Source organism: Tetrao urogallus, assembly GCF_951394365.1.
Source record: "Tetrao urogallus genome assembly, chromosome: 5".
NCBI classification, from domain to species: Eukaryota; Metazoa; Chordata; class Aves; order Galliformes; family Phasianidae; genus Tetrao; species Tetrao urogallus.
The window spans coordinates 40,130,896-40,152,191 of NC_136818.1; the positions used below are offsets into that span (position 1 = coordinate 40,130,896).

The window sequence follows — 21,296 nt, forward strand, 5'->3', positions numbered from 1 at the left end:
TTGGATACTGAATTGTGAGACACAAATGTTTCAGGTCTAAGTTCAGTCTTGCAGATGGTTAGATTTTTCTTAGAGGCCTCAGTAGGACATTAGTAGGTAGTGATTAATTTTAAAATCAACCATTTGATTTGATTCAAGCTCAGATTCAAGCTGTTGAGAAGATATTGCAGTTTTCACAGGCTTGTAGTAATATATTTTTGTTTTTTCTAAGACCGTGTATTAAGTAAAACCATGTATTACTAAGACCATGTATTAAGTTAAAAGTTAAACTTTTAACTCTTGCTTTTTTTTTTTTTGTCTTTGTAGGTGAATGTCTCTAAGCAGCATGGCAAGAGATTAGAGCACCAAGGAATTAGAATTGAATTTGTAGGACAAATTGGTGAGTTTTGAGCTATGAAGAGGATGTTGGGTAGGTGTGGTTTATGGAACTTTGCATATGTGGTTGCAGCAGTTTGGTTCATCTGTTGCAACTCTGTCAGGTCAGTGGCTGACAAGTACTAAAGGAAGATGATATTCTACTCTTTTTAACAGAAATGATGTACTGATATGTGTTAGTCAGAAAATCATGGATGATGTGTGAGGGAGAACTGAGATGGCAAGTATTCTGTCTCAGACAGGCTGAGAATTTTCTGAAGAACCACAAGAGACTTCTGAAAACTTAGAGCCACAGTGCTGGATCTTTTTCTTATGCTACAGTTCAGAAATTCTCAAGATGTTATGCAGAAGTGACTTCAGCTACTGTTGTGTGGGTTTTTTTTTGTTTGTTTGTTTGTTTGTTTTGTTTTTTTACTTTTCCACATTTCCTTCAAGTTTTGATGCACTAATACAGAAAACTTCCCCAGTAGTGTGACTGCACTTCTTGGAGATCAGCTCCAGCTACATGTTACGAATACATTTCAAGCCTGCTCTTCTGTGTGCTTTTCTGACTGATACAGTAAATAACTGTTGAAATGATACAAGGTTTTGTCATAGCCAGCGAAGCACACCTTTCTTTGTGCCTGTGTTAGAAAATAAGTGGTTACTAGTGACACTAGTGACAGCTTCTATCGAATTGGCTGTAATGAACTGTGAAATTATTTGCAAATTATTCTCGTCTGGAATGCTGCCATCTGTTAAAAACAAACAAACAACAAAAAACAAAACATCTGAATAAAGAGGAAAAAAAACCTCCAAACCTCATTTCTGCTGCTGCTGCTTACCTGGTATTTTCAGTAGGTAATTGTGGAGGAGCTTGTTTTTTAATATAAATAAAGTGATTTCTTCTTTAACAGTAGGGTGTGGCTTTTTTTATCTCAGTGGGAATCGCATGACATAGGCCTAGGGATGAATAATAATTGCAGTCAGTGTTTTGATTTATTGTATGTATTGTTTCTGGTTTAAAAACAAACAAAAAACAACAGCAACAAAACACTGAAACCTGCTCTACTTTACCTTCCTCAACTGTAGAGCTCTTCAATGACAAGAGCAATACACATGAATTTGTCAACTTAGTGAAGGAACTCGCCTTACCTGGAGAGCTGACCCAGAGCAGAAGCTATGACTTTGAATTCATGCAGGTTGAGAAGCCATATGAATCCTATATTGGTGCCAATGTCAGACTGAGGTTTGTATCTGTTAGGATTTTTTTTCCCCTCCTACCCTACAAGGTATTCCATAATTGAGAAATTGTGTTGTCCCTCTTCTCCCCAGTGCTGGATAATTCTGGCTAACTCTGTGGCTTTCTTCCTAGATATTTTCTAAAAGTGACAATAGTGAGACGGCTGTCAGACATAGTGAAAGAATACGATCTGATTGTTCATCAGCTTGCTACGTACCCAGATGTAAACAACTCCATTAAAATGGAAGTAGGCATTGAAGACTGTCTTCATATAGAATTTGAATACAATAAATCAAAGTAAGTGTGACTTAAATTGAAATGTGCTAATAAATGCCTTGGAAGAGAAAAGTAGGAAAAAAATACTTAGGAGGAAGTTTTTCCACTCAGAGGTGGTGACACACTGGGACAGGTTGCCCAAGGAGGTTGTGGATGCCCCATGCCTGGAGGCATTCAAGGCCAGGCTGGATGTGCCTCTGGGCAGCCTGATTTGGTGGTTGGTGACCCTGCCTGTGGCAAGGGGTTGAAACCAGGTAATCTTTGAGGTCCTTTTCAACCCAGGCCATCTGTGATTCTACTTGATGAAGAACCTGGCTTCTACAGACTTGAAATTTAAAGCAGCGCTTTTAATGACTACTGTATTGAGCTGTTTGCTTACTAATTATGATGGCCTTCTACGAGGAATCCTTGTCTGTTTTGCCTTCAGTACTAATGGGAAGGTCAATGCAGATACTTGTAGGCTTTTTTTTTTTTTTTTTTTTTTTTTTTTTTTTTTTTTTTTTTTAATAAAACTGCAGTACTTCCTTTACTGGTACTGTAGTGATGGAAAGGTGCTAATTACACTGGTCTGGTTGAGATGCTTAACTTGGTGGAGAAGTTATATCTGAGTAAGAGGTGGATAAGGTAACTGCCTATGTAACTTATTTGGAGAAGATGTAAAAGGAATGCTTGCTCTTTAATGAAAACCCCTGTTTGTTTCTTTTAAAGGTATCACTTAAAGGATGTGATTGTTGGAAAAATTTATTTCCTCTTAGTGAGAATAAAAATTCAGCACATGGAGTTGCAGCTGATCAAAAAGGAGATTACTGGAATTGGTAAGAAAAAATCCAAAAGAGATGATGACAACTTGTATGCCAATTGAGCCTTGTGCATGCTTGGAGAATGAAGTCAATAGTTGCAGCTTTGGCTGAACTGATGCTCAGCCTGCTTGTGTCTCGCTGGTGTTTGACTGCCACTTGCATGTTGTGCAAATTAACTCTAGAGCAATGCCACAGACCTTATGAGTGTTGGGCTGGCTCTACAGACTTGAACCAATGTAAACGGAGCTCATGCAGAAATACGGAAGAGCTTAAGCAGTCTTGATTTGATAGTGAACAAAGGAAAAAGAATAAAACGCATCTTGAAGACTTTGTGTCTGCAGAGATAAGTTGGTGGCATGAAATCTCTCTTCTACTGTAAAAATATATAATCTTGTATTAGCCTAAATGAGATATGATGGAAAATATCAAGAGGTTTTTAAGGAGAAGTAGTCTGATTATTGCAGACTGGGCTTGCATACTGCTGGCACTGGGAAGGCAATAAGAGGTGGCTTATGACTTCCTTCCCAAGTGGCTGGGGCCTTAGTGAGTTGCTTGTGTGGAGAACCTGCCTCTGTAGTAGTAGAGGAATGGCAGGTAGTTGTGCTTTCTTTCTTTCTTTTGTCACTAACCTAGCTGGTGCTTCATCTTAGGCGTTGCAGAACAGTGGCTCTTGTGCTGACTGAAGACCTTTCAGGTTTCTAGTCTGACCACGGCCTACCAGTATCAGTTGCTAGTGTTGGCCTCTGAATGGAGAAGTTTCACAAATCTTACCCTGCATACTTGTCCCTGATCTAAGCCTGTGTACTGAGGGCCTCCTTGAAGAGGCTGTAGCCAGAGCTACTGTGTCAGTACTGGAAGGAGATAGTAAGAAGCAGTTATTCAGTCTGGGAGATGGTTTTGCTTGCTTTAATTATGTGTGACTGAAAAATGATGGCAAAAAAAAAAAAAGGTAACTCCAGTGCTGCAGAGCAGAAATTGCTGTGATAAATCTATTTACCTACAAGGTTTTAAAACTAAAGCATGTTCTCAGTGAAAACTTGTTTTGCCAGGACCCAGTACCACAACAGAGACTGAAACAATTGCCAAGTATGAAATAATGGATGGCGCACCAGTTAAAGGTAAATACTTGTGATACTATTTTGAAGAGTAAGCATTCTCAGTTACAATTGTACTTTAAAGAAAATAAATCAGGAGGAAAGTGGCTTGTGTAAGCTTCTTTGGAGAAGCTTATTTCCTATTTAAAACTGATGTTTTCATTGACTTAAGAACTACCAGGGTCTCAGTGAAATTCCTTACATTTATTTAGCATTGAAAATGTTGTGTCTCATCAATGTAGCACTTTGATTCAAGCTTGACTGCGTGATGCAGATCAGCTGTTGAGAGTTCAAGATGCAGCTTTACAGAATCACAGAATAATTTAGGCTGAAAAAGATCTCTTAAGGTCATCAAGTGTTTTGACTTCTACCTTTGATTTCACACTTAGCTCTATGTATGTTTTATTATTTTTTTTAAACCAAACATTCTATTTCTGAACACTTGCTGCTGACTTCAGGGCTCAGCTCGTAGATGCCTTAGGCAGCAGCAGTAGTATAAAGGTGCTTTGGTAGCAAAAGATGATGTAACTTAGGTGCTGTCTAAGCATGATGATTAAATCTTAATCTAGACTCCCACTTACTACTATATGTGGGAGCTGGTGCTGGTGATAAGTAGAAAAACCTTAACCTATCAAACCTAATCAGAGGTGCAAGTTGGTGGTGAGAGGGCTGTTGCCTTGGATACTGGAAGTCTGTTTCTTTCTGTGAAAAGAAAAGGCACAGTGCTTCGGAAGATGCTCTTATTTTGCATAGATAATAAAGCTGTTAATGTTATCTGGTTGTCAGGAACTAATTGAAACTTTCCTCTTTAAGGTGAATCGATTCCTATAAGACTATTCTTAGCAGGCTATGACCCAACCCCTACAATGAGAGATGTCAACAAGAAATTTTCAGTGAGGTACTTCTTAAATCTAGTGCTTGTGGATGAAGAAGATAGACGATACTTCAAACAACAGGTATGGTCCAGGTGGATCTTGTTGCAGAATTCTGGAGCGTTTTGCATGCTGCTTTGAATGTTCAACATATTAGAAGCCTACTGTGCTTCATGTATGGTGTAAATAATTCTGCGGTTGAATGTATTGAAAGATGTACAGAATATCCTATCTTGCAGAATAGTGAAGATAACTGACAGTAAGGATAGAAAGCTAGAATGCTGCATGGGAAGTGCTGAATCACGGCCTGAACCTCTGATTGACCACCTGAGATGAGCAATGAGTCAGCCCTGGGAGCACAGGTGTAGGCAATTCTGTGCTATTGGAAGGGGTGGAGCCTGGTTCCACCTCTTCTAGACCCATTTAAGAGCTGACCACCACTGGGGAAAGATCTCTTTTGGAGATCGCTCCTCTTGGAGTCTTCTCAGTGAGCCCAGGATAAGAGTAAGCTTTCCATTCTTCTTTAGCATGATAACCTGTTTAGCCTAACTTTCCTATGTATTTCTTAATTATAGCATCAGTATATTAATTGATTATACACATGCTAAGTGCCATAAAATAACTATACTTGGAATATCAAGATTATGTGATTAAAATGAGCTACTGATGCATTTGTTTGCTTGGTTTTTGTAACTCCTGCAGAAAATTTCTATTCCCAGCATTTTCCTAGGTTCGAAGCTACAAAACTGTAGTAAGAGCAAGATGTTTGACTGAAAACTGTAAGGACATAATAGGGAAGGGAATAGTGGAAAGGGTCGTTGGCATGAAGCTATGTAAGCTATGGCAAAGTCTGTCAGAATCTTCCTTCCAAAAGACAGACAAGGTGATATGACTCTAGAAAATGGAAGGTAACTGGAGCATACAGTTTCTATTATGGACTTTGAATTTGAAAGAATTAGGGGGATTTTTCTAATACCATCAGTGAGCAGTAGGATTGTGAAGGAAGAGTTGACTGCTTTGTATTGATAAATGTGTATTTGGGCTGCAGCTAAATAGGTAAACTGAATGATTTGTGGTGTCTTTCTGGTAACAACAGTAGAGTGCATATGGAAAATAATAGGATGCAGAGTTTTTTCCAAAAGCCTTTACCCGTTCTGCCTGGAAATGTCTAATGGTGCTACTGGCTTCGTGGTAAATAGTTGTTTCATAAGTGTTTGTTTCCTCAAATAGGAAATAATTCTATGGAGAAAAGCGCCTGAGAAGCTGAGGAAACAGCGAACAAACTTTCACCAGCGGTTTGAATCTCCGGAATCACAAGCATCTGCTGAGCAGCCTGAAATGTGAACTGGTATATGGTGAAAAACTTTGCAATGCTTCAGCAGGTTAAAGATGACAGCAGCCTGTGGGAAAAGAAGGCCAAAATTCCCATTACAACCGTCTTCCTTCATCTTACAGTGCTGCATTTACCATACTACTAAAACGTTCTTCAGTTAAACATTCAAGTATGTATATACCTTTAAAATAAAGTGCTTTCTCAAACACTGGAACTTTCTTAAGCTATTTTGTACTGCATATTTACTTTTATTTGACGATGTTATACGCACTTGGATATGCATAACCTTAAATCTAGTTATTTCCATGCATGGTAGGCCGGTGTATTTGGTTTTTCTGGTCACGGTGTAGATAAAAGCATTTCCTTTTTCATATTGGTTTATTGCATGTCTTTCTCCAATGTTGCTTATTTGCATTTGTTTTGATTTGAAATGGCAGTAAGACAAATAACTAAATCACACTAAAAATCAAGGTTTGTGGACTTGTCCTAAGATTTCTAATTGCTGTATTAGACAGGGGTTTAACTGAAGCTGCATGTATATGCGCTATAACTGGAGCCTTCAGACACCTTATCAAGGTTTCTAAGAAGCTTTGAATTTCAATAGCAAAGAATGTTAGTAAACGTCTTTGCCCTCCCTCCCCCCAGTTCTCATTTTGTCATTCCTCTCTTAAGCCTTTCACTTGAGTCACCTCTGACTTTTGAGGGTTCATTGCCCAGTAAGTAATGGCTTTGGGTAAGTTCTCATGACTTCACTTTCAGCTGGTGAGTGGGTAAAGTATCAAAATGATTCTAAACACTGGTAACATTGATGTTGCAAATACACAGTTACGTGGGTCCTTGTGCTTTTTTGTTTCCACTTCCTTCATGATCTGTTTCCTCGCTGTCCTGGTAAGAGTGGCAGAATACCCTCAGAGGAGATCCTCTTCCTCATCTGTCTAAGCCTGTGAGGATGGTAAATGTGCTTTATGTGCTCTTCTAGGAAGGTACTGTGAAGCTAGGCAAGCTCCAGCGTGACCGGACACTTGTCTAGCACAGCAGATTGTTTGTCTTGATCATCTCGTATGCATTTAGTGTTTGAAGAAATAGCTTAAACAGGTTAGCCTTCATCTACTCCCTGTGAGTGTGCAGTCTGCTCGCAGACATGGGGCTTGGGCGCAACGCGAGGCCTGCTGTGTGGGAGGCTACTTGCGCTCGTAGTTCACTTGGCCTTTCAACCAAGGCTTCTTGACTTCAGTGCAAGTGTCATTGGTAACCTTACTTTATGAGTAAGCAAATAATTGAATTACATTTCTGTAAGAACTGTTTTATTACTGTGGCACTTTGATAAAGCAGACAAAGACTCTGTGTACTACATGCTAGGATACTTCTCTTCATGTGGGTATCTTCGGAAGAAAGCAAATTTAACTCCCTCATGTAAGTGCCTGTTCAGAAATTAAAAGAATAAAGTAAAAAACAAAAAGCCAAATATTTTCATGGTCACTTGCATGTTGTAATCTGAAAATTATTCTGAGATATTTTGAAACTGATTGTATTTAACCAGCCTCAGATCGTGCAACCATGTATAATAAATGAGAAACGTACTGAGCTGCTATTTGACTTATTAAAACAGCTGTATTCTCACTAAGCACTGCCTTGTCTTTGTTTGTGGGGGGGTTGCGTAAACTGCTTCCAGCTCTGCCTTTGCGGTAACATGAGTTTTAATTTCGCAGGTGTGTTTTTTGTTTTTTTTGTTTTTTTTTTTTCCCCCTCCTGTCTCAGCAGGGACGGGGAAGGCCTGCTCCAAAGGAGCCGGCTGGAGTTCCGGCCCGCAGGCAGGGAGCGGCCCGGCGCGCGTCAAACCCGCTCCCTCAGGGCACGGCTTCCGCCCGCCGCCATGTTGACAGCCGCCATGGGCGGGCCGCGCATGCGCGGCGTAAGGCGGGCGCCGCGCTGTGACGCGTTCGCTGCGACGCGGCTGCCCTTCTCTGCCGATGAGGCGGTGCGCGTGGCCGCTGCTGCGGCTGTCGGCGCGCGCGGGGCTCGCCCTGCGCCATGGCGGGGCGCTTCGCCTCCGCCCCGCCGCCGCCTCGTCGTCCTCCTCCTCATCGTCCTCGGACGGCGGCGGCTTGCGTGCCCCCGACACCTCCCTCTTCGTGCCCGTGCCGCTGAAGCCCGCCGAGGGCGCGGCGGAGGAGGACGTGGGCGCCGAGCTCACGCGGCCCCTCGATAAGGGTGAGGCGGGCGGCGGTGTCCCGCGAGCCGGGCCCGGGCTGCGGTAGCAGTCCGTACGACGGCGGGGTGGAAGCTGGGGGGAGGGGCGGCCGAGCTGCGGGCGCCGGGCTTAATGAAGCGTGCTGGTGGCGCGTTACTGTCGTTAAACCCGGTCATAGGAAGTGTGGTAAAGCGATCTGCGTTGGTTTGGATCTCTCCGAGGGGTAGCAGAGGGCTGTGCTGAGTGCTGCTCGCTGGTGAGAGATGGCAGAACCCAAGGGGAAGGCGTGGAGCTGTACAGAGGAGGGTCAGGTTGGGCATCAGGAAAAGGTTCTTCACCGGAGAAGGGCACAGGAACAGCCTGCCCAGGGAAGTGCTCGCAGCACCGAGCTTGACTGAATTCAAGAAGCGTCAGGATGATGCTCTGAGGTGCATGGCCTGATTTTTGGGCAGTCCCATGTGGAGCCAGGAGTTGGAATTGATGATCCTTTCGAACAGACAGATGTGCTGTGTGGGAAGCCAGCACATCATGCCGTGTAACTTCAGAGTTCTAGATTAAGCTGATTTGTAGCTATAACACTCAGCACGCTGAAAGCCAGTTGAATGCCTTCGGCCGTCAGACCGTGGGTGTGTGCTTGCTGATGAGAGGTGGAAGCTGAGAAAGGTGGGTGTTATCAGTAGTTCCTGCATCAGAAAGAAGAGATGCCTGAATGAGTGTATTGGTTGGTCGCTTGGATTAGACCACGTAAGTCTGATTGAAAAATTGTGCTGAGAAATCAGTAATGCTCAAGTAATTGAAGAATATGAGCTAAAATAGTGTTCTAGAGTGAGAAAATTGTTGAGATGAGGGAAGAAATTCTTACAACAGAAGTGAATGGTGGAAAGGGTAATTAGTGATTGAGCTAGGACACGTCTCCTGAATATCTACCCTGGTTGCTAGTTGTTGTTGCAGAAATAGTTTTGACTATGTGCGTTAAGTTACCGTGGCCATACCCTAGTTGGTTTGTGATGGCAGCATCATTTTGTTTAGATAGACCTTATTTTTAAGATGAATGTTTGTGCTTAGGAAGGATCATGACCTTAGATGTTTAGAGCTGTGATGGTCCTACTGTCACGTTGCCTTGGATGTTCTGGCATGTTCTGGCAGACCTTTTCATCTTGCAGTAAAGGCCAGCAGGTTGTGAGTTCAGATATGTCTGATGTTGTGTTAGCTGCTGTCCTTTCCTACAGACGCTTCTCAGAAGAAATCATTCTTTCTCCTGCTGAGGTGTTTTCCAATCTGTCTTCGGTTTCCTTGGCCCTTAACCATTTCTCTGATGAAGATACAGATGGCTGTTTATTAATGTTTGCCTGCTGACAGCAGCCTTGGTCTTACTCAGTTACCTGTGTGAGCACTCCAGAAGTAATCTACAGGTTGTGGTTGGAAATCCATTCATAACACTGCTGTAACAAGGCCTGGGGTATGGGATGTAGCCACCACTCTCACACTTTTGGCTCTGGCTGCATTGGTTTTCTGCTCTTGTCACTTGGTGATTTTCGTTATTCAAAATAGGTTACCTCTGCTCTAGAATATAGTTTTTCAGAAAAACAGGCAATCTTTTGGTTATTTAACTGAAAGCTTTCTGTGTCATGGTGGGCATTTTGTGTGAGTCCTGGCACTGTGTCGTACAGGCCTTTGTAGACATTGATTTTAAAAATAGCATAAGTTTGTGGCTAGGTGCTGATGAGATCTGTGGGGCTGCTATGAACTCCTGATTTGCTAATGATGGGAATGGGGCACTTTTGCCACTGTGATTTAACTAACATTTAATGAACTGAATTCAGAACATATATTGGTGAATGTTTTTCTTTTGTTTTTTTTACAGCTCAGAACTTCTCTTTCAGGGAAGGGAATGGGCTTATTAATAACTTCATAGTAATCAGGTGTTCATGTTAAATCTCTTAATTTGTGATCTATTTGAAGGAAGCCTGCTAAGTTTTCTTCTCCCCACCTTTATTTTAGCAGAGAAATAGGAAGAACTCTGCACCTGCTTTGCCAGATGTTCCTGAGTGTCTGTCTTAAAAGCAGAGTAGGTCTCTCAAGATGCTCATTAAAAGCTTTAATAGAGTGATTCAAGCAGATTTAATTTTAACATTAAAACCTACTGCTCACTGATAGGGGCCAGAAAAAAAAAAACAAAAAACCAACACAATGCAAACTGCCCCCAAAATGTACCTCTTGTTTTGTTTTGTAAGATGTTTGCTGCAGGTTCCCTTGCTTATGGTTTCCTCTCTCTACTGGGAGAAGCTGTTCTATTGCAGCTTAAGATTGTCTTCTTCCACAAAAGCCTTAACTAGTGATTGAGGTTAATATGGGGAGAAGTCATTTGAGACTATTCAGGATGGCAGAGAGTCCCTCTCTCCAGAGTAATGAGACTGCAAGCCATGACCCCTGGGTCAGCAAAATGTGATTTGATTTTGAGCAAGCTAAGAAATGCTATTCTTCTTCTGCAGGTGAAGTTCTGAAAAACTTAAATAAGTTTTACAAGAGAAAAGAAATCCAAAGGCTAGGAGCAGAAAATGGATTAGATGGTAAGAAAATGTTCTAAGATTTTCTTTTATGTGAAATCTGGTTTTATTTGGATATGACTATTAGTAGGTTGGGTCTTTCATGATTCTCACATCAGTGGTTGGTTACTTCTCTGTGGTTTCTTCTCTCACTAAATAAAAAAATTTATTTGCAGTATTTCATGTGAAGGAATAGATTTTTGGTGAACCACATCAGTGTTTTGTTCACAAATACAGTGTTGTGATCCCACTCACATTCGGATTTTCATTATCTTTTGCAGCTCGCCTGTTTCACCAAGCCTTTATAAGCTTTAGGAAATATATCATGGAATCCAGTTCTGTGAGTGCTGATTTGCATATTATTCTCAATGATATATGCTGTGGTGCAGGCAAGTATCTGGAGTGCTTGTAAGATAATGTGCATTTTCTGTTCCTTTTTTTGACCTCTGTACTCACCTACCTATCTGTGATCCCCCCCTGCCATGCAGAACACAGGCTGTGCTCTGTCTTTAAACCTTCTGAAGTGGGAACTAAAGAGGTGGAGATCTTAGCAAGTGGAAGCCCATTGCTTTGTAGCAGCTGCTCATTGTGAAATGAAAACTGCGCTGTTCGATGTGTTCCTTTGTCACTAGGGGGCACTTTGAGAGCTTTCTCCTGCCCTTGAGAAACTTGGGAGTGCAGCTCTGTGACCACTTTCAGTGTGGCACTAGTGGAATCAGAATCATAGAATGGTTTGTATTGGACATTTAAGATAATGTATTCCAACTCCCCTGCTATAGGCAGGGGCACCTTCCTCCAGACCAGGTTGCTCACAGCCCCATCCAGCCTGGCCTTGAATGCTTTCAGGGAGGGAGCATTCACAGCCTCACTGGGCAACCTGTTCCAGTCTGTCACCATCCTCACAGTAAAGAATTTCTTCCTAATATCTAATAAGAATCTACTGTCTTCCAGATTAAAACCATTTTCCCTCATCCTGTAGTAGGCAAAAGCTTTGCTTGCTTGCTTGCTTACTGCATTATGTGTTGTAATTAACAGCGCTTAACCAATGCTGGCTGGTAATTGTAGAAACAACTTTCTCCAGAGGTTGAACTTTAGCATTGTATGTATATTCTCAATGATAGTAATTTAAGACCCCATGTCTGCTCTGCAAGCATTCAGAACTGTGAATGGTGAACTTGGATCTCTTTTCTGAATTGACTTTTTATTTTTGATTTTTATTTTACTCAGCTAGGGGTTAGCGTCTCAAAATTCTGAAATGGGAACTCAAGTCTTTGTGGCTTCAGGAAGCTACATACTATTCTGGAGGTCCTCTGCTTTTCTCTATTTATCAACAAACACAATCTAGAAGCTTTTCCTCATTCTAAGGCAGCATGTGAATTTAGGGAGAAAAGACTCAGATCTTGGAACAGAAAAAAGTATTTCTCACCCTGCTTTTTCATAGCTTCTTATATAGAAGTTCTGTAGTCTTGGAGACTTGCAAGAGTGATAAACTGATCTCAGATATTTTTCCATGTTCTTTTGTGAGCTCACGTGCTCGTGTTAGTTTCTCGTTTTCTACAGAGAGCCAGAAGCTGAAAGACCTGCGTAAGTGTGTGGTGGACGTAGCACTGAGTTTTTTCAGAATGTGTTATGAAGATGCCAGCCTTCAGACAAGCACACCAGCTTACTTAAAAGCGTTTGCCTTCCAGGTCACGTGGATGATCTCTTTCCGTTCTTCTTGCGACATGCAAAGCAGATCTTTCCAATGCTGGACTGTATGGATGATCTGCGCAAGATCAGCGATTTAAGATTGCCACCCAACTGGTCAGTGAGGACATCACAAGTGATTGTGATGTTTCCTTTTCTTAGCGACTTGGAATTTCAAAGTCTGTGGACTAAATTTTTTTCTGAATGTTTGCGTAATGTTTTCAGATTCATTCCTCTGTTTTTATAATAGCTTGTGTCAGAAATTCTTATCTGTATTACCAGGTATATTGCAATCAATTAAGAGGGAAGTTTGGTTGTATCAATTGTGAAAATAACTGAGTTGGTATTGGCTCTCCAGAAAGCTGTCTTTTGGCTGTATCTAGGAAATAGTATGTTGGAATATTAAAATGTTAATGTACCCAAAGAGAGAGACCATAACAGTGAGAGTCATTTTGAATACTGTGTAAATTTAAATCTAAATGTTAGAAAGGATTGTATGATTAGTGCAGTGAGTGTGTAAGACATGGGAACCTCTTTACACTGGATGTATTTAAGACCTTGATCTTTATGTTTTCAATACCCACTAAAGTCTTTAAGCTTTTAAATAAATGTTTCATAATAAACGTTTAAGAATGTCACCTAAATCAGTATCCAGAGCATCAGATATAGGTTCAACAGATCTTTTTTTGTGTGTGTGTTTTAGGTATCCAGAAGCCAGGGCTATTCAGAGAAAGATAATATTCCATGCTGGCCCTACAAATAGTGGAAAAACATACCATGCTATCCAGAGATTTTTGTCAGCAAAATCTGGAATCTACTGTGGTCCACTAAAACTTCTGGCTCATGAGATCTTCCAAAAGAGTAATGCTGCTGTCAGTATGTTATATTACTTATCCATACACTTAGTATTGGAACAGTCTCATGAATGCATGTTTGTTAAGTGTTGTAACTGCTTGAAGCAGTCCATGAAGCAGCATTCCTAGTATGGTGCATTTGGCAAACTTGTGGCAGTATCAGTTCCCAGCAGTCATTTCAGCTTTAGGCAGAGAAGAGCATCACTTTCTTCAGAGCGTGTGCCATGTTGCCATCCCTGTAACCTGCGTTCATTTTCCGTTGCTATTTTCTCTTTGTGGGTTCAGCCTGGTTGTGCTGTTAACTGTAAGATGTAATTTTTTTGCTGAAATGGAGGATGACATCTAATTAAGGATATTACTTCTTCATTATGCCCTTCAGTCTAATAGGACTTAAATACAGGGCACAAGTCTTAGAAGCTGCTTAAAGAAACTGATATCTTCCCTCTTTGAGAAGATTATGTTGTAATGAAGAAATTTAACATGAGTTTTCTGAATTCCTGTAGAATGTGCCATGTGATTTGGTGACAGGAGAAGAGCGTGTGTATGCCACTGAAGATGCCAGGCAAGCTCCTCACATTGCTTGTACCATTGAAATGTGCAGCACAAACACACCTTGTACGTATACTCAAGTGTTTCACTGACTTCTATGGGATCTTTGTGTGTTAACACTGAGACATTGTGAGGTAACACAGCTATTCCTTTTCACTCCTGTTGGAGTGATTTCTGTACTTTGTTACAGCAGTTTCAGTAAAACCTGAATCACTGTAGTGCAGCATTTTTGGTGGTAGAGGTTTAGCTTGATTTCAACAACTTTTTTTGGAAAGCATTTGTGATATTTCTGCGTAGTACTGCTGTTCCTTGATACATCAATGTTTTTGTTGTTGTTTTTAAGATGAAGTTGCTGTGATCGATGAAATTCAGATGATCAGAGATCCTGCCAGAGGATGGGCTTGGACAAGAGCCCTTCTGGGTAAGCCTGATAGTGTTGGCAATTAACTTTTGTTCATGGGTAGATAAAAATAATGACAATAGTTTTTAATATAATGTAAGGTGAAATGTACAGTTCTCAATGTGTTTAGCTGCAAAATGTAGTTTTTGGGTAACTGTTTATGTCAGCCAATCTACTGTTGGATGTAAATGTGTAATGTTTTGTCCTTTGTTTCATTGTGTCTTGTTTAGGACTCTGTGCAGAAGAGATCCATGTTTGTGGAGAAAGTGCTGCCATTGATTTGGTGACAGAGCTCATGTTCACTACAGGGGAGGAGGTGGAGGTAAGCTTTTTAGTTCTGTGAAGTTATGGATACAACATCAAGTTCTTGCTGGGAAAACAAACGTGGGCTCTTGTCTGGGATACCACTGATCAAACTTACTCTTGCAGTAGCTGTTGTTAGAATGTTTTTTAGAATGTTTCTCAATTCCTGTAAATGGAAGGAAATGTTATAAAGTGTTTGTATTCTTTTTGTTTTATTTTTCGTAAAGAAAGGTAATCATTTTGCTGAATTCTCCTTAGGGAATGCTGCAGCTCTGTAGTGGCTTTCTTTGCAGTTCTGTTCTTCCTAGATGGAACTGTTTCTTTCATTTTGCTCTGGTTACTTGATCTGTTATTCCTCATATGATGAGAAAAAGAGTTAAAAGAGCTTTCATCTCTAGAAGAAAGCGACAGAAAAATCTCTGAAACCCAAATTTTCTATCATAAAAGCTGCTGTCTTCAGAAGGCTCCTTTATGAACCTTATTAAAGACATCACAATTTGATCCTAAAAAAATCCAGCCTGCATAATTCCTGGTGAATAGGTGTGGCTTTACTTATCTGTGATTGCTGGGTTGAAAGCTATGAAAGAGGGCCACTTACAACATTTGGATGACTGAAATATTGAGAACAGACTCTTATTTCTTCCTAGAATGGCCACTGTTATGTAATCTATGTATTTCTTCACTTTAATCTAGTTGACATGTACAGATGTGTAGTCTGCAGCTGGAGAAGTGCTGCAAGTATGTAATTACACCTTTTTTCCAGTAATTATCTGAAGAGGTAATTACGGTCTGTGAGAAGTCCCTCAGTGTTGTGGTCAGTTGGGGTGGTAACTGTGCTGTGTGATCTCCCAGAGGAATTTTTCATCTGAAGTCATGTTTTCTTTGATAACTGTTTTGATTCTAGGTCCGAAACTACAAGAGACTCACTCCTCTTACTGTGTTGGATTATGCCTTAGAGTCTTTGGATAACCTCCAGCCCGGGGACTGCATAGTTTGTTTCAGTAAGAATGACATTTATTCCGTCAGTCGACAGATCGAAGCTAGAGGATTAGAATGTGCTGTCATATATGGCAGTCTGCCACCAGGTAAAGCATTCTTCCTTTTATTTTTAAAAGAGTCTTCTGATTTTGATGCTTGTGTAGAAAAACTTCTAAAATGAAGTTTTAGTTGCATTTTTAAATATAGTGAAAGGTTTTTGTTGACTGATGTTGTCATCTTAGTGTTAGATGTTTTATTATGTACCATTTAATACTTAATATTGTTCTTTATATAGGCTTAATTAAAATATAGGCTGCTGTCTGCCAGCAGCTCAGGGAATGGTTTAAATCTCTCCTGTCCCTCTACCCTCAACCAAAGCCAAATACCAGCCAAATATAAAGGTTTTTTTTCTCAACTTACTTTAAAGTCATCAATCTTAGTGATGTGCTGTATTTATTTTACACGAAGAGTTTGCTATGTGAAGTGTCTGTCATTCTGCTTTAGGAACAAAACTTGAACAGGCAAAGAAATTCAATGATCCCAATGACCCATGCAAAATCTTAGTTGCTACAGATGCCATTGGAATGGGACTGAATTTGTAAGTACTCTGGACAGGTTATAGTATGATAACTATATTGATATAATAATAATAATAATGATTATGGGATCTAATTAGTTTCCTCACTTCCTCACATGGTACATAATGCTTTCATTCTGAAGTACTGATAAATTTGACTGTGAAGAACTAAGCTTTAATTTGAATGGCTTATTTGACCTAATTCTGTGTCATAAGATGGGAGGAACCTGCTTCAGTCTAAACCCGCAGAGGTTTAGATTGGATGTCATGAAGAATTTCTTCACAGAGTGGCTGAGCATTGGAACAGGCAGTTCAGGGAGGGTGTGGAGTTGCCATCCCTGGAGATATTTAGGTGAATGTGGATGTGACTCTAAGGGATGCGATGTAGTGGTGCTCTTCTGAATGATATGTTCTTAAGTAATGTCTGTAGCCATTTATTTTACAAGAGAAGGGGCCTTAGAAAATAAGGCTTTCATTCTTCTGCAGTAGGTTGTATAGTGGAAATGGTTTGCAAAAAGGATTTCTCTCTGTTTTTGTTCATATATTTCAGGTGTATAAAAAGAATAATTTTTAACTCAATAGTAAAGCCAACCGTCAATGAAAAAGGAGAGAAGGAAATAGATTCAATTACAACCTCTCAGGCCCTACAAATTGCAGGCAGAGCTGGGCGTTTTGGCTCATCTTTCAAGCAAGGAGAAGTCACTACAATGCACCGTGATGACCTGCTGCAGCTGAAGGAGATCTTGAGCGAGTCTGTGCCCCCTGTGAAGGTGGGAGTCTTTACCTGGTTTGTACAGATGTGCTGCAGGTATATTGAAACTGCTTGTATTTTTAAGAATTAAAAGCTCAGACATAGAAGATTTTAAGTTCCAGATAAGTGTGCTCTAAAAAAGGAACTCTGTAGGGTGCTTTGGAGTTTTGTCTTTCTGGATTTTGTATCTGACGCACTAACATAAGAACAGTGCTGAGAATTAATGGAAAATGTTGTCTTTGTTTTTCCCTTTAGGCTGCTGGCCTACATCCTACTCCCGAGCAGATAGAAATGTTTGCTTATCATCTCCCTGACGCCACTCTATCTAACCTCATTGTAAGAGCAACTGAAATTATTAGCTTCCATAGCATTGTTCATTGTCACTGTTTTCTTAGAAACCAGTACTTCAGGAGCCTGACAGCTTGTGAGGCATGCATTGTTTGCTGATGTTACAGTGTTATACAGCAAAGTATATAGTTTCTAACCTAGAAGTAAAAGATGATGCTTGGAGACCTGGAAGATTGAGGCTGGTAGGGTGACAGCAGACTTTTAAAATTTGTGTATTTCAGGGCTAGCTTATAGATACTGAGATTTGTTAAAGAAAAAAAAAAAAAAGTCTGTTATTGATATCTTTAAGTATTCAGTCACATATCTTGTTAAGAAGCTCAGTGCTTTTCTAAAGAACTTTAAAAAAAATCTTCAGAAGATATACAGCAGAGAAACTAGTCTTGTAGGCATTTAACAGCACAGGGCATCTCTTATTTCTCCAAACCTTGGATAATTGTCAGGTATTCTTTGGACTCCTCTTTTGCAACATCATATTTATCTTTTGATTCTTCTTAAAATAGATGCTCCTGGCATTGGCCTAAAAATAGCTCAGTTGTTGATTTTTTTGTACTGTAAAGGCAGCTTTTTGTGCCATGCTAAGTGGCAAACCTGGAAGTGATTGATTTTTATGATAGTATTCTTTCTAGCTAAAATGTACATTTCTTGAAAACTGCTTTGGGTACTTAGAAGACCGGTTGAAAATGCGTATTAAAGGACAGTGAGAGCATTATGTCTTCTCTTCTGAGCCTGTGTCAGAGAATTTAATGAAAATCACATTTCAAAGAGTAGAGGCAGCTCTTCTGATCTTCCTACTCCCTCTTCTCCCCCCCTTTTTTAAAAAAAAATTATTACTATGGATTACATTTGATATTTAACTGTTCTTTCAGTATAACCAGCATTTAAACCACCAAATCTTTTTTTTTTCTTTTGGTAATAGAAACTGTGACAACTCTTTCCTGTAATAACAAACCTCTTTGTTTGATGATGTTCTCGCAGGATATTTTTGTGAGCCTCTCACAAGTTGATGGGCTGTACTTTGTCTGCAATATCGACGACTTTAAGTTTCTAGCAGATATGATTCAGCACATTCCACTGAATTTGCGATCACGGTACGTCTTCTGCACTGCACCCTTGAACAGAAAGGAGCCTTTTGTGTGTACCACATTGCTGAAGGTCAGTTATTGTTTGTTCCTGGGAAAATGTTAACTTTATTTTAGACTAAGCATATTGTGGTGTAGTGAGCAGCTGTATTTATTGGGAGTTTTGTCGTTAGGTCATTTGAGAGCATTCTTGATGCTTAATTCTGGTCATGAAAAATAGTCCTTTAAAAACAAGGTGACACTAATTCAAGGTGTTAGCTTGTCAACAACCTAGGGGAATGTGGGATTTAATTGATGATTGATGTGAAAACACATTTAAGTAGAATTGAAATCCCACAGAATGTAATCCTGTGAATTTGATGTCAGAGTTGCATCAGTTCAGTTTTCCGGCCTGGATAAACTCTTTTCCTTTCAGGAATTTTTAGTCAGCTGATTTCAGTTTTTCAAAATTAATAATTTCTTTCAAGTATGTTTACTTGTTACTTTGTTTGACACCATCATCTTTTTCCCTCTTTAGGGATTATATTAAACATTTTTAATAATATGTTGTGACCTCTTGTGTTGTGACGGATGTTAGATATAGACTTATGCCTTTCAAAAATAGGTACTGACTTTCCTTAAGAGCTGACAGATCAGTTTAAAGAGTATAAAAAATGACTTGTCCCTTCTTAAAAAAACCAAACAAACAAACAACCAAGCATTCAGATCTTGAGTAATAAAGGTGCAGGAAGGCATAATGTAATACTGAAGGGAGGTACACTGTTAAAGGCCAATGTGAATGTAATCCCCATTGCTATTAAAAAAAAGAAATGCTGGTATTATATCTATGTGTGGTATTATATTATATATTAGCCAGCTAGGAAGTAGTTACACAAATTCATCAGTGCTCCTGAATATTTTTTTAATTTAAATCTTATTTGTCTTGTTTATCTGTTAGTAAAAGAGCAGAGATGTCTATCTTTGAAGAGCTGTTATTGCAGATTAATCTGCTTGGTTGTAAATGAAGCATTTCCTAAGTCAAGGAATACATTTAATATAATTTTCTCAATCCTGGAGATTATGAAACAAGATAATTAACAGAATAGGAGCAGGAGGAGTAGAAAACATGAAGTCTGTTCTGCTAGGTGAAATCATATATCTCTACTGTCATGTTTTTCTGGATAGTTCTGTACTTTTGCAGCTTAACTCTGTGCATGGCCCATGGACAAATCGTGTTAATGAGGTCTGGGAAAGGAGAAATGACTCTGGTTGAGTAATTAAGTAAAAGAATGTGTGGCATTTGGGCTGTGTAAAACAAAGCAGGTATTTTCTGGAGTATTGGACACAGACTCAAGGGAATTTAGTTCAGTGGAATTACTTTGATTTGGTTAGTGGTTGCTCCTTTGATAATAAACTGGCATGAAAACATCTAGGAGCAGACTACACTACTGAGTCTTCATTCAGTTCTATGCTCTGTGGGTTTCAGTAGACATTTGCTAGAGTGTAGCTGTCGGAGTACAAAAGGACATTCAGTCAGTTATGAGGAGTGCAAGCAGCCTGTTTATAAGTTGAATGAATAATACAACTCATTTCAGAAACAATAGTTTGATTTCCTCCCTTCTGACTAATGTGGATTTCACTGAATCCTCTTTTTTTTTTTTTTTTGTCTTCCCCCTCCCCCAGTTTGCCAGACAGTTCAGTAGGAATGAGCCTCTGACATTTGACTGGCTCTGTCGACACACCAAGTGGCCACTAGCCCCGCCAAAGAACATCAAGGAACTAGTGCACCTTGAAGCTGTTCATGACGTTTTTGACCTGTATCTGTGGTTAAGGTATATGTACTTGAGATTCACTTTTTTCCTGCTACTATTCATAATGTACAGTCCTAGAAAAGCAGTGTCTTTCCAGGCAGTGTGTATGTGGCGCAGACTGTGGCCTTTGAGGGTCTTGGGAAATGCTGATGTAGCTGTAGTGTGGGAGCAAGTCGTGGGTTCTGCAGAGAACAATTTGTGACTGGCAGAGAGTTAGGAGCAAGGGCATCCCGGATTGGAGCATCACAAATACCACTTAAAATACAGTGACCTTTCCATACAACATTTAGCACATTTTCTTTTTTACTTGACATATTATATGTCTCTTTTTTTTGTCCCAGTCAGTAGCTCTTTAACGTGGAGGTTTAACTGAATACTGTTGTGTTTCACCTCTTCAGTTACCGCTTCATGGATATGTTCCCTGACGCTGCCCTCGTACGGGACATTCAGAAAAAGCTAGATGACATTATACAAATTGGTGTCTGCAACATCACCAAGCTGATCCGAGCTTCCCAGTCTGCTGCTGCTTCTGGGGCAGCAGAAGTCACGTCAGAAGGCTTTCCTCTTTCAAGGACTAAGAGAGATGCTAGGACGGTTTCAGACCATCGTGATGCAAAATCCACAGAGCCGCTCTCCATTGCACTGGAGGTCCCAGGAGAAAGAAGAGGAAAGAGCTTGAGAACCTATCGGTCTGCCACAAGGCAGGAGGATCTGAAAAGCCACAGGCGTGGATCTCTCGCCAACAGATTGCTACGTGAAGGACTTCTAACGCAAGAGATGCTGAGACAGCTGGAGAGCGAGTGGCAGGATCAGCACAGGAGTGGTAGATATGGCCTTGCTTCAAAAAGAAATGACCAGAGTAGTTCAAAGGAAATGGGAAAAAAGAAAAAATAGAATCCATGTCCTGACTCTGTTTAGTTTTTATTCTTAAAATAAAATGCTATTTTAATAACTTCTATGGCATTTCATGTTTATGCTGATGCAGCTCCTTGATGTCTTTCCTCCACCTGTGACTAGTTATGTGAAGCATTCAGAGAAATACACTCGTGTAGGCTGAGAGGCCTACCTTTGCTTTTAGCAATCTGCTGTACACTTCAGTTGTGTTCAGCAACGGTGTATGATATACTGCTCTGTGAAAATTTGAACCTGATGCCTTCTTAAAATATATCCTCACATCATTAATAAACATCAGATGTTTCACTGGTGATGAATTAGCTACTCATTCCATACCTTCTCAAAGGGCAGAGTTTAGCAGATAACAAGGAGATAATG

The 21,296-nt window shown here is 40.2% G+C and overlaps 2 protein-coding genes across 2 annotated transcripts; both read left to right on the plus strand.

The window, feature by feature from the left end:
* Nucleotides 1-1,550: 1,550 nt before the first annotated feature.
* VPS26A (VPS26 retromer complex component A) lies at nt 1,551-5,983 on the plus strand (the record flags this gene model as incomplete). The annotated part of the gene is made up of 6 exons (XM_079536354.1): nt 1,551-1,603; nt 1,730-1,894; nt 2,582-2,688; nt 3,723-3,791; nt 4,581-4,723; nt 5,870-5,983. The coding sequence occupies 6 exons, from the start codon at nt 1,551-1,553 to the stop codon at nt 5,981-5,983; spliced, it is 651 nt and encodes a 216-aa protein (XP_079392480.1).
* Nucleotides 5,984-7,942: 1,959 nt separating this feature from the next.
* Nucleotides 7,943-20,918, plus strand: SUPV3L1 (Suv3 like RNA helicase; the record flags this gene model as incomplete). Its single annotated transcript, XM_079536355.1, has 15 exons — nt 7,943-8,183; nt 10,656-10,733; nt 10,991-11,098; nt 12,398-12,512; nt 13,099-13,267; nt 13,753-13,864; nt 14,142-14,219; nt 14,429-14,520; nt 15,406-15,586; nt 15,984-16,077; nt 16,607-16,826; nt 17,063-17,143; nt 18,131-18,307; nt 19,897-20,045; nt 20,423-20,918. 15 exons carry the CDS (start codon nt 7,943-7,945, stop codon nt 20,916-20,918), a joined length of 2,391 nt encoding a protein of 796 aa, XP_079392481.1.
* Nucleotides 20,919-21,296: the final 378 nt, after the last annotated feature.